This window comes from Zalophus californianus, chromosome 9, assembly GCF_009762305.2.
Source record: "Zalophus californianus isolate mZalCal1 chromosome 9, mZalCal1.pri.v2, whole genome shotgun sequence".
Classification (NCBI taxonomy): Eukaryota; Metazoa; Chordata; class Mammalia; order Carnivora; family Otariidae; genus Zalophus; species Zalophus californianus.
Window position 1 is genome coordinate 40088857 of NC_045603.1, and position 13412 is coordinate 40102268.

At 37.4% G+C, this 13412-nt stretch overlaps 1 protein-coding gene across 3 annotated transcripts in view; it reads right to left on the bottom strand.

Moving 5' to 3' along the window:
* Positions 1-1936: 1936 nt before the first annotated feature.
* NAV3 (neuron navigator 3) overlaps positions 1937-13412 on the bottom strand; it is a 351526-nt gene continuing 340050 nt past the window's right edge. For all 3 annotated transcript variants that reach the window (XM_027594099.2, XM_027594098.2, XM_027594097.2), the window contains 2 exons: positions 9316-9519; positions 1937-4612 (listed from right to left, as the gene is read on the bottom strand). In XM_027594099.2, coding sequence (XP_027449900.1) covers positions 4493-4612; positions 9316-9519 — 324 coding nt within the window. In that variant the 3' untranslated portion in view covers positions 1937-4492. The remainder of the gene's footprint in view (positions 4613-9315; positions 9520-13412) is intronic.

A 13412-nucleotide genomic window follows, 5' to 3' on the forward strand; every position in this document is an offset into this window, starting at 1 on the left:
GTAAAGAGGATCAGGTGAATTAATTATAATGCTATAGTTAATATAATCCAATATACTGACAGTGTTTTCATTTTAACATGTAATGAATGTAAAAAAAAAATTACTCAGTTGTTCATCAACTTCAACTCAATACTATGATTTTCTAGAATATCAAGGTGCATTGTTAAAAGTTCCAATGACAAGGGTTTAGTATTTTTTTTTTACAATTTCATGGAAAACAACTTGAGAACTTCCATTTTCTTCTTATAAGATTATAGTTCAGAATGTACTATGTTTAATTTCTATGAATATGCTTTCTTATTGATGAAGGCCTGCATAAATAAGAAATGATACATCATTCAGAAATGCAATATTTTATCTGTTGGTGACTCCCTCCAACCAAAAAAGCAAAACACAACTGAAGCTTCTTTTAAAACAACTTATCAAAGACACAGAATTAACATTTTTTAAGGTGGCTTATCTCTTATAAAAATGTAGGGGTTTTTTAAACGTGAAAACCCAAAAGGCTGAAATAAAGGCATTTGAATTTCTCCAAATTCAAATATAATTCATTTGATCATTAATTCTATCAGTGTCTGAAAACAATCTTATGAAGAGATACTATAATTATGCCATTTTACAGATGGGGAAACTGGATGAAAGACATACATTTAGCAAGACTCTAATATTACCTTGAATGTATTTACAAATTGAATCCTCAGAGTATTTGTTATCCTACTGATATAATTAACTTGTTACAATGACAGTGTCATTAGAGCAGCTAAAATTTATTCAAAGTTTCTTGACTGCTAGGCATTGTTTTAAATGCTTTACAGATCCAAACCTAATCCCCCAACAGCCCTACAGGTAGATACTCTTACTAGCTCCATTTTTTAAATGAGGGAATTAAAAGATAAATTCTAAAAAAAAAAATTTTTACTAAGTTGAAATGCTTCACGTACTGTTCTCAAGAATGTTTGAAAATAGTCTAATACATATTTTATTAGTTTGTAATGGTGGTTGCAAAAGCAGCTACCATCTATGGAGGGCTTTGGAAGTGTTGGGCACTGTTCAAGGCATTTGCGTGTAATAACCCATTTGATCGTCACGGTGATCTGTGAGAGGGGGGACTATTACTATCACTATTTTATAGGTAAGAAAACGGAGGCATCCAGAATGTGGGTAAACTGGCCGTCACACAGAGAAGAATAACAGTGGTGGGATTCCTCTTTGCAGCCTGATAGTGCACGTGTCAAATTGTACTCAAGCTTTGTATTAATGCAGGTTTTATCCAGATAGGATGAAATGTGGAAATTTCCTGCATTCCCCAAACTGTGAATGAAGAAACGAATGCATCAATTTTGGATGACTGACCCATTTTAACTAATGCCTCCCCCCACCACAACTGTTCCAATTCAAAAGTTTTCCGGTTTTAAAAATCAAAATCCTACTTATATCATCCAAATATACATTCTAATTAGTGGGGTTGGAACTCAAGGTGTTTAAAAAAAAGTTTAATTTTAAAGGGAGTTTTCTTTTTATAATTTCTATTAAAAAATTAAGCACCACCAAAAATCATTCTGCTTTAACATAATCTTTTAAAGCTAAAAGTTTAATAGAGGATTTAGTGAAATATAAACAAAGAAACACTTAAGTTGATTTAACTAATATCAACATTCTATTTTATATTATCTCATTTTATAATCAAGCATTTAGGTAGACTAGTGAGAGTTTTCTAAAAATACCCACTGGATAAATTTCATTAAAAATATATATATATCTCTGGTCTTCAGTTTATTTATTAAAAGCTATGTGGTCCTCTCTATAAGGTATATAAAAGAAACATTTACACACATCCTTATTGATGGCTCATTAATAGCACAAGCAACATTTTAAGGCTTGACACTTTTGGTGCATGATTATTCAGTTTTTCTCCATATATAGACACCACACCTTGTTGTCAATAAATAATTCCACTTTAATGGCAAAGTAATAATTTAGACAGATACAGGGTGCACATTTGCAAAAAAATATATGCAAGCTGGTTTACAAGCTAGAGGAACAATAAACCAATAGAAAATACATCATCCAGTTAAGTCCATTGACACCAAGTACTTATTATTGGGGCTTTACAAAGACTACAAAACTTTTCAGATGATTTATTTCACTGTTTCTGCCTATTTACATGATATGTTACATCAAAAATGTACAAAATATAAAATGTATACAGACAAATGTTTCACAAACTAGTTTAAGTTGTAAACTAGGTGAACCTACTGGGATGTATTGCAGGAACTTGAGTGTAAGATCATGTTTGGACTGTGTTTCTCAAAATGGCAGGGAAAGATTAGCAATTTCTTTTAGACCACATATCATACAAGGGCAACTAGTCACTCATCCAGCTACATATACTGATGTTTTACGACAGCTCTGATCCATGTTTGAGGCTTCAAAGTCAGGGTGACAATTCTATGTGCATAAATTCAGTTCAGATTTCCCTTAGGGCAATAGCACCGTGTAGGACCTATAGACTTAGCGACACTCTGAAAACGGCACAGATGTCTTGTGTTGTTATTGTTCTATAGCAACTGACCCACGGGTGGTCACAGAGGGTAGCACCAATTCACGTCCTGAAAGCAACCCATCTTCACGTGCCTAGAACAAGTCTACACCATGGCCTAGCCCTTTGGTTCGGAAAACTCAAAACCCCGCCCTCTGTGCGTGGTGGTAACTTCTCCCATGATTCCAATTGGTTTTCATGCACTCTCTTTAAAGCCTGCCACAACAGATGCTTTTCGGACATTTTTACTCTCCCAAAAACTTATTGGCTTCATGTACAGTTTTGAAGCATGCTCACTCTAGCACTGATCGCTCCTGCATCGTCATAACAACTGTAAATACAGGACAAACACACCAGATAATAACAGCTTTGAGGGTTTGCATTCTGTATTTGTTTGCAATGTACAGGAAATCTCAGCAAGTGAAACACCTCAACACCGACAGGATTAAAGTACATTTGTGTGTGTGTGTGTGTGTGTTTAGATTTGTGCAAGATTTTTAAAATGATTATTTACAATCCCTACCCAGTAGACTGTGCAAATCTAACCTTCTTTTACAGTATAAACGCTTCTTCCACAGTGACTTCACTGCTTCAGTGTTCTTTAATGCTGAATTTCTCATGTACAACGATAGCAATCAAAACGACATGCTCCAAACTAAGAGGAATAGTATGAATAATAATGAAAAGAGGAGGGGAGGAAAAGCCAAATAGTTGTGCTCATGTTGCATCTACTACTTCCAGCTCTGCTGGCTAAGAATTCCAAATCTCCCTCCTTCTACAACTCTTTTGCCTAGAACTGGATGGAGGGTAGCCACATGTCTTTGCTTTGAAGTGATGGTCAAAGAGGGTTTCCGGGCTAACTTGAACATTTTGGAGGAGAGGCGATCTATTCCCAAGGTAAAAATACTCTGATTTTTCTCCTATCCAATTCTTCCAAAAAAAAAAAAAAAAGAACCCCCGAAACAAACAAACAAACAAACAAAAAAAAACCCCAAACAGATACCTAGAGATGAGGCTACTGTGTTAACTGGTGTTGCTTGGTTATAAAATGAAAAGACAGTGGAGATTACCAATGGTTTAGGATTTAAACCAACTGTTAAACTGTCGTAGAAATCTGTTTTAAGGCAGTGAGACAGCACCATAGGAAATGTTCCTTCTTTCACTGAAAAGGCTCCAACAAATAAAGCCCTAAGAAAGCCTTTTGTCAGTGTTGACTAATAATTGGTATAAAACTCTTGTTAAGGGAGTGGGCAGGTGGTTTAAAACAACCTTATAAAACCTGTGGTAAAAACAACCTTATAAAACCTGTGATCATACACGAGAAAGTTGGCGGAGCACATCATGTGAATGTGGCAGTTAAGAATGACATTGGCACGTCTCCAGCTGGCCGTCGTCGTGTCTTCCTGGCGGTCGCATAATTCCGCTCGTGCCGACGGAGGCCTGGCCTCTTGGCTTCGTTTTGGAATGGGGTGCGCGCACAACACAAACGCTGCTGGAGCCCTGTGACCAGCACCATGGGGCACGAAGGAGGTTGGACGGAGAAGAAGGGGCCCTGCTTGGGGGGAGGACGGCCCCTCCGAGGAAACGAAAGGGAGGGACAAAAAAGGGCGGCATTGTAAACTTTTAAAGAGGAAAAAAACAGAAAGTCCAGTTTGGCTATCCCGTGTGCAATCGATTCAGTTGCCCTGTCTTTAGGGTCCTTTCCAGTTGAACAATGGAGCCGGACATCACTCCAAGGATATAAAAATGCCTAGAAATAAAATAAAGTTAAGCTTCCGTTTCAGTTGAGCATCTTGGCGGTTCCAACTTAGTTCTGCTGCCTCCTCGGAGACCACGACTCTGGGTCAGGGCCCTCGACAGGGTGCTTTCATACTGGCAGTGGGTTAGTGAAAATACCTTACTTGTTAAACCTTTTGAAAAAGCATAGTCTCTTCCCCTAACTTCTTTCACCCTCTAGAGAGTGGATTCAAGAGATGAATCTAGAATGTCTTCATGGTGGCTGGTGCTATCGCTGTCACAGCTTTGTGTGCCCGAGTAATTGGCTGCTTCTTGGAGTTTCATTAGCATATTCATCTGAAGAAAGAAAAAGAGACATCGATGTAGGCAGTGATGCAGTGAGTGAGCCAGCCCCGCAAAACACTCGGCCCTGAGCCACAGGGAGCAGTGCGCCTCATCCCATCCAAGCGAAACGGGAAAACAATTTCAGATTTGTATTCGTCGCCTCCGGCTCCTATCCCAGTTCTCCCAAACATGGCTACACCACCAAACCATAAGGACAGAATCGGGCCTCTAGATAGCTCTTTTATTTGGGGTTGTGAATGAATACGGCTCCAGCCGGGAGACGGGGAAAGAAACTCTACCACAGCTGGACATCTGGGCTCGTTGCAGGAGAGCACGCCAAGCTTCCCGGCTTTTTGGCGGGGAGAGGCAGAAAGCACTGAATGGCAAGTGAAAGTCAGGAAGGCTCGTACACACACAGGCGCGCACACAGGCGCGCGCGCGCTCCCCCGAGAGAAGGAGGGGTGGGGTGGAATGAAGCCAGCTGCTGCACACAAGCGCACCATCTGCTGCTTAGGAGCTGACCTCGAAGGAGGGGATTGAACGAAGCGGACCATGAGTGCTTGAAGAGGAAGAGGGAAAGAATCACTGTCAAGTTTCTGTTGTTGCATTTCTGGCTAAAATATGATTGATATATCACTGAAAACAAAAGCCACCTTCTGGAACAATAGCAGCTGTCTCGGGTTTCCCAGTGGATAGGACAATGGTAATGTTTGTTCCAGGAGAAGGGACATACGCGTGAAGGCACCTGGGGAGAAAGACAGCTAACGTGTCCATGTACTACAAAATAAAAGGCAGCCACCTTGCTTGGCTTTTGATAGATCCGCAGATCCACCGTTAGAGAAAAAAGACTGTTTAAAAGCAAATTGTGGATACACTGTTCAACGATTTTAGAAAGTGCAGGAAAACTGGCACAAGTCTTCATGAAAGGAGTAAGACTTGTTTTCTTGTCAAGGGTCTCTAGAAATTGTCCCGCATGGGGCTCCCTGCTTAGCGGGGGGGTCTGCTTCTCCCACTGACCCTCTTCCCTCTCGTGCCGTCTCTCGTTCTCTCTCTTTCTCAAATAAATAAATAAAATCTTTAAAAAAATTAAAAAAGGAATTGTCCTAAACTCTATGTTGTCTAATGCATAGTAATTTTATTATTTTATAAAGTAATCCCAGTTGTTGTTTTTTTTCCCCCAAATTAGAGAACTGGAGAATCCGATCCAATAAAAAAGAGAAATCTAAAAAAAGGATTCCTTAGGCATATATATGTTAAGCTATGGACGCTTGTGTGCTCGGTGTAAAATGCGTGTTCAATAAACGTTTGTGAAATCGATGATAAACTGGTAATCACCAATTTTAGCAAGCGTGCCTCTCTTTAAAATATGCTACAGTGATAGCATATTTTAAAGTCATTTTAATATTCTTCAGGACAGTATTTTTCAACATAATTGTTAGTCTAACTCTCTGAATTTATTAAATCAGCTACATACAGATATGAAATGAAAATAGTTAGTGACAACCTCTCAAACCCCATAAGGCAAAAAGCCAAATGTCTCCATCAACACGTACTTTCTCTCTCTCCCTGTCTCTCACCCACACACCCCTCCCTTCATGCACGTTCATATTGCCTCCCCCCTTTCCGATGTCAGTTCCTCCGTCAATAGTCGCTGGCTGTATGTTCAAACATTTGGGTGGAAGATCATTTGTAAAACACAATTGTGTGCTGAGTGTCCTCCTGATTTACTAAGAGCAGAAATTGTAAATGAGGTCTGTTTAAAGGGGTATGATTCTAACCTCAGTCACAAATGTTTGAAATCACTTGAATGCTGAATGTTGTAAAACTTTTATGGTATAACAGAAGTGTCATTAAAGTCTTAATCTTTCAAGATGGTGCCATACAGAAAATATGCTTTATTAGAATAAGTTCCAAGTCTTAGATTCATAATAAATGTACACACGAGATTTAATTTGCCTTCTCATAGTGTTGCTTTGTGCATTCAAGTCAAAGGGGATTACAAGAGGGGGCAAGGTTAAAATATGACCCAAAAGTCACTGGGATAGATCGTTATTCTCTGCAAAAGAATGTCCCTCCTCTCCTCTCCTCTGCCTTCCCCACATCCATAGTCATAAATATAACGTCCATCATTTGTAACACGTTGCTCAGGTCCTTATCACCCCTGCTGTTACCAATCTGCTGGGCTCCCAGCCTCCATTCTCTTCTTTAATCTATCTTCTGCTCTGTTACCAACGGGATCTTTATAACCTGCAAATCTAGCTTAAGGTAAGTCCCCTGCCCAAACACCTTTGATAGCTCCTCATTATTGGTGTGATAAAGTTTTAACTTCCTACAGAGATAAACAAGCCTCGGCACAATCTAGCAATTGCCGACTCTTGTAGCTCTTATTCTTCTTGCCCTTTTTGTTCTAGTCCCATCAATCTGCATATAGCATTTTTATTCATAATCATTTTTATTACCCTATTCTACGTTTCACCTGCTGCTTCCTTAATTTTGGACATCCTCCATCCAACCACATGATGAACTTTTATCCTTCCTTCCAGACGCAGCTCAAGAATCTCTGCCTCTATGAAGCTTTCTCTTAATCACTTCCTCAATGGACTCACAACTTTATCGAGCATGTGACTCTACCATTATTTTACTGTAATTTATATAGGTAGATGTCTCCACTAATGAACTGTGAGCTTCTTGAGATCAGAAATATTTTATTTATCTTTTTATTTATCTACCAGGTCTTAGCCCTGAGGACATACTTATTAATACTTGTTGAAAGAATGAAATGAGTTTGTTGATGATGAATAAAATACTATGAGATGCACCAACAACTTGTATCCTTATTCATAGCCAACATATTTCTGACATTAAATAGTGGATTTTTTCCAAATATTTTTGATTTAGATTGGATGGCAAATATATTTTTACTTGATGCCAGTAGCTATGGGACGATAACAAAATAAAAGCAGATGGAATATTTATTTTCTTATCAGAAGGTGCTTGATCCAAAGATTTACTTTTAGATGATAATAAGTCTTTTGCTATTTAACACGCCATAATCCCGTTTCTTAAGATGTTTAGTTGAGCAGCCATTTAAGTCAGATTTTTTAACCCCAATTTTCATTCAGAATGGGAGACTCTGGATCTCTTTTCCATACTAGAAGACAAGAGCTTTCAGAGCCAGGGAAGAGTGCTGGATGGGTTTAGCTGATCAGGACTATGGGAACTGGGAAATTGAGGGCATCCCCTAAGGGTCCCTTACTCGACAGTTTAATTCTCAAAACAAACTCTATAAAACCTCTCCTTAACCTGGAACAGACACAGTATATCAACACGCAAAGGCAAGACTAGAGTTTATAAAATTCAGATGTAATAACCCATACTTGTATCCTAAAGTTTATATTTACTCTGTTAAATACTAAACCATTCTATCAGCAATTAATTAGTATTTGCTCACAATTATGCTGCATCCAAACCAATTCCTCCACCACTGTTTATTTCAAGTTATGTATGAGCTAAAGGGCCTACTACCTGTTAGAAAAAGAAAGGTCCAGTCCCTTAAGGATTTTACAGTCTAGAGCAAAAGCCCAATATAGGAAGTCCTATATTGTTCTCTGGACTCTAAGCAGGCCTTTGTATATACTTCCATGACTCTACAGAGCCCTTTGAAATAGCATGCACAATTTTCTGTGTGTGTGTGTGTGTGTGTGTGTGTGTGTGTGTGTGTATGTATGCCTTTTGCTGTGGAAAAGATCTTAAAAATCTATCAGCTTGTTTACATGTAACCCCCAAAATATTAAGACTGGTCAGCTGAGATGATAATGTATATATGTTGGGTTGTGGGCATAAGAATATTCCACAAAATGTCAAGTCATTTTATGTTCTTGGGTATAGTCATAGGTTATGATTTTTAATCATTTCTTTTTTTGTTTTAAATAACATAATGGCCTTTATTTCAGTATCTTTTCTTTCTGTATTGATTGTACAAGTCCAGTGATTTCTTTAGCCATAGGATGGTAAGCTAATAAAGGCATTACACCTGACACCAATCTATATAAATTCATCCATAAACATGAAAAAAATACATAAAAAACAAAATCTTTTTCCAATAATACCACTTACTTAATATTCTCAGAGTACTCATAGTTTGGAGTTTTACCGACCTTTCTTAAACCATATAGAACTTCAAATTAAGAAAGACAGGGAGAATCAGAGGGAGTAACTTCCCTTTGATTTCCAAGTCAGTTTAGTCTTCTCTACTGTAGGCAACAAAAGACTAACTGTAAGTCTAGTCAGACTAGTTGATATATGTAAAAGATTCTTTAGTTCTCCAAGTGTACATTAGATTATATTTTTTTTAAATGTAAGAACAAAATTCAGTTTTCTCTTAAATACCAAGTGAAGTGAGTCATGTAATGTTGAAGATTTATTAATTTATTTACATAATTTTCTGTATAATAAGATAAGAATTATGGTCACAGAGTTCAGCCTGGTTTTAGTGTTTCTTGATTGTTAAGCATACAAGTTTGGTCTTTCATTTTTAAGAATTTTCCCCGATGAAAGTAGGCCAAAGGCAAAAGAGTTAAAAACTGAATACCTATATCAGAACAGTTCCAAATACCACCTAAGATAACTAGTATCTTTGATACAAGTGACTAAATATTGATGACCACACACCGTAGTTAAGATAATATTAGAAGACTCACACATCAGCTTCTTACCAGAGGATCCCCTTCTGTGTCACTCTGTGGAATGTGCTTCGAGGTTGTGGCTTCCTTAGTGGCTACGCAGCCCTCATACCCAACATCTTCTGGTCGCAACTGAAGTAATGTTGGACCATCCTGAGGCAGAGATGCTGAGCTCCATGGGTATGTGTCAAGCACCCACTTTGAGGGGTCTTCCCAAGGTGCCCGTTTCCCATACATCTAAAAAATGATCACATATCTAATACATATCAAATACATTTCTATTTGGTAAAACAGGTGACCACTAATTGAGTGATTCCTTTGCACACTGAGTCCTTTCAAGGGAATTGGGTCCATATACAATTTTCCAGATTGTAAATATATGTCTGTCTACATAACTCTCTTTCAACTTGAAGGAGAAATAAAATAAAGATGAACATCTGGGATAGATGGTCAGCATTTGGGAGAGAGTACGAAGTGGGTTTATTTTTTAAATGCATATAGAAATTGCTGCTCATATTTACCCTTATTAGTAATTTTATAAACCAAAAGAACACTCACAGTTGAGGAAGAAAAGTTCCAGTGATGGAGAATTGAAAAAAGTTATGCTAGACACTAAATAGAGTTCTCTACTAAAGTGCACTTTGCAAAGATGATAAATAAAATAAGAGCCTTTTTCTCCATCAACCTCACTCTACTCAAATTTTCTTTGAAAATAAAAATACTTTCTCTGATAATCATTTTCTCCAGATTAATTTCCTCTAATAATCTCATTGCTTCCTGTAAAAATTCTTTTTAGATGTTTATTTATAAGGCCAGCAGTAAAAGAAGAGGAAAATGGGAAATGGAAGCATTAATGTTGTCAGGACTCAAATGGAAGCAAAGAGTCTGTAAGAAAGAGATGATAATGGCTAAAGTACTGGTAGTGGAGGAGAGGGGAGAAGGTAAATGAATATAAGACATGTTGAAAGTTTTTAAGCTGGAAGCAAGATTGAAACCAAATTAGGAAGGGCACACTGCAGAGGTGGAGGTGGAATGGACTTTGTAAACAAGTACAAGGCTGCTGGGGAACAGAAAGAAAAGCTAAAATGCAGGGAGGGGCACCTGAGTGGTTCAGTGGGTTAAGCGTCTGCCTTCTGCTCAGGTCATGATCTCAGGGTCCTGGGATCAAGTCCCTCATCGGGCTCTCTGCTCAGCGGGGAGTCTGCTTCTCCCTCTCACTCTCCTTCTGTGCTCTCTCTCTCTCATCCTCTCAAATAAATAAAATCTTAAAAAAAAAAACTAACTAAAATGCAGAGAAGAGGGCAGTAACGTGGCCAAACTAGGTCTTTGATATACTTCTGTCCTGCCTTGACCTGCTCCTCCTTCCCGCCTGCAATCCTGGTTCCCAGGTGCCTATTTGGTCTCAGATAGCACACTGTGAGGTGTTCTACATGGCTTGTTGGCTTGTTGTGGTTCAGAGACAAAAGCAAAATGGTGGATACTGACACCACAAAAGGCATATGGATTGCCTTGGAGTTATCTTTTGGGTTTCTCCTGGAGGAACTGTATGAGGTTGTGTCAGCCTTGCCTTGAGTAAAAGAGAAAGAGAGAAAGAGAGAAAGAGAGAGAGAGAGAGAGAGAGAGAAAGCAAGCCAGAAGGCCAGGTCCTGGTATCTGTGTATTCCTTGGGAGATAATGGCAGGAGTAGCAATCACTAGATTTTTTTTTTTTTTTTTTTTTTTAAGGCTATCTTGTTTTGGAGCAAAAGTTTTCTCTCAGTTAAAAACCTACTTTATATAGCTATAAGACATTGCTTGCTATACAACTTAAGCTAATTGAAGGAAAATGTGTAATTCTTGGAATGTCAATGTTACAAAAAGAATATGAAGGTCTAGAATCAACTGATGCCAGCCTTTTAAAGAATCATCAAGGACAGCAAGATTGGAGGTGACCAAATGCTAAATAGGTCCAATTTGAAATTTCAGTGTAAAATAGATATTATAGAAAAATAATTGGAAAGATTTAAATATTAAAATATTATAAAATAACAAACTATTAAATATTTAAATATTTAGAATACTATAAATTGATTGTTGACTTTTCAGTAAAGGTAGAATCACCAGAATAAAACTCAGAATCCATTGTGTTGCCAGTGTTTTTTTCCAACTAGAACATCTGACAGAGAGCATTCCCTACATGGTTCCTCATCAAAGCATTCATTTGAAAAGAGATTTTTCTATTCCTCTCAACTCAGATTTTCATCTTTGCAATCAGGCTTTTTTTTTTTTTTTTCATCTCTTGCTCCAATTCAAGGTTCTTTGTTACCAGTAGATCCAAAGGAATGGTTCATAACACACATGATTCCTTTTCTTCCTTTTCTTACAGAAAACATCTATGGACCATCCCAGGAATATCATCTGCCAATGGACTTCTGGCTGAGCACATCCTTCAGTAGCGATGAGAACTGTCTACCCACCAGAGGGTTTTCCTTTCTTATCTCTCCTGTGTGCTGGATTTCCCCCCTTACTCCTTACATCATGGTTGACTCAGCATTTACACTAACCTACTACTAAACTTCTAGAACCACAGCGAGAAACGAGACATTTTTATCCTTCTTCAAAAATAATTTTGAAATACCTCTCAGTTTTAGTCTGGGAAACTGGTATTACTCTAATGGTTATACTTTCACCTAAATTATAATTCTCAGGATAGTGTTTTGTAAATAATATTGATTTAAGTATTTTAAAAAAGAACTGATGCAGTTTTAAAAAATGAGACTTAAGGAAGTTAAGCATTGTTAGGTATTACTGTTTTTGAGTTTGTAAAATCTTCTTTTTCTTTATCTGTATTAGCGAACACATATGAAATAAAGAGGATTTTATATATAAAGACTTGGATGACAGCTTATTAATACTGAAACTGTATGAAGACAACCTTCATTTAAATATTAGTTTTAAAAATTATGACTTCTAGCATATTACAAATTTTCACACAAATTTTTTTTGTATAAAATGATTGAAATTGAGAGACTCAGCTCACATCTTAGCATAACAGTTTCAGAGGAACCCAGAAAAGTGAGATGTTATACTTAAAAAATAAAAACCTTTGGTATATTTATATTTTGTTGGACCCAAACAACAACTGGGGCTAGATTGGCTCATACCCATCAAATATGAAATCGTATTACTTAAATCTGGAATAAAACCAGTGGACAACATGTTCTAGGATCAGTATCTCTGAACATCCTCAGCGCATCCACCTAATATTTATTCATCATGTTCACCAGAACCATCATGATGGTTCTAAATACTGCCCTTCTGTTCTACTAGGTGAGGAGAGTGTACTGGTCAAAGGAAGGGAAAGGAGGGAGTATCAATAACCAGTGTCTTTTTAAAGGGTAAAGTACTTAACACAGTATTGCAGATGACAAAATGTGAAAAGCAAGAACTATATCTTAATCCTAGTAGCAGCTGCGATAATCAGAGATAGAGATGCCTAAGCAAAAACTTCCTAAACTTTGGCCGAGTTGTTGAAAAGATTAGATTCTTTTTCTTTTACAGTAAGTTGGATGATTAAGCAGTAAAAATCTTAAAGATTCAACCTTGAGTTTTACAATTCTACAATTTCATGAAATCTCAAATCCAATTTAAGGAGATAGTATATTTTGTTGAAGAAACAGAATTTTCTTATTAGTGATGTATTTTGACTTTTTCATTAAGAGTACATAGAAGAGACAGCATAGGCCCTCATGACATAAGGTAGATGAGAGGAACAGCAGAGATGCTGCTAAACCAACCTGCCATAGATCTTAAAAAGTCAACTGCCTTAGAATTTAGAGCATTCCCTCAAAATAGTAAAGGATCTTGCAAGTGATGTTAAACGGCTTCAGACAATGAAACATACTAAAAACAGGGAACCCGTAAGCAAAAACTACTTGTTGCAAACTATACGATAAGAGAATAAATGATCAAGGCCCATGTTAACATGTCTGTCTTATAAGATATAGAACTGTCTAATTAACTGGCTATCAACTGACTGCTATTACCCATGGCAATAAGTTAGTTTGGCCTTAAATGGGTAGTTGTTGGAGTAAAGGTTTTCTCCTTCTTCTGTATATTTATTTTCAGAACAGAATATACAAATAAATAAAG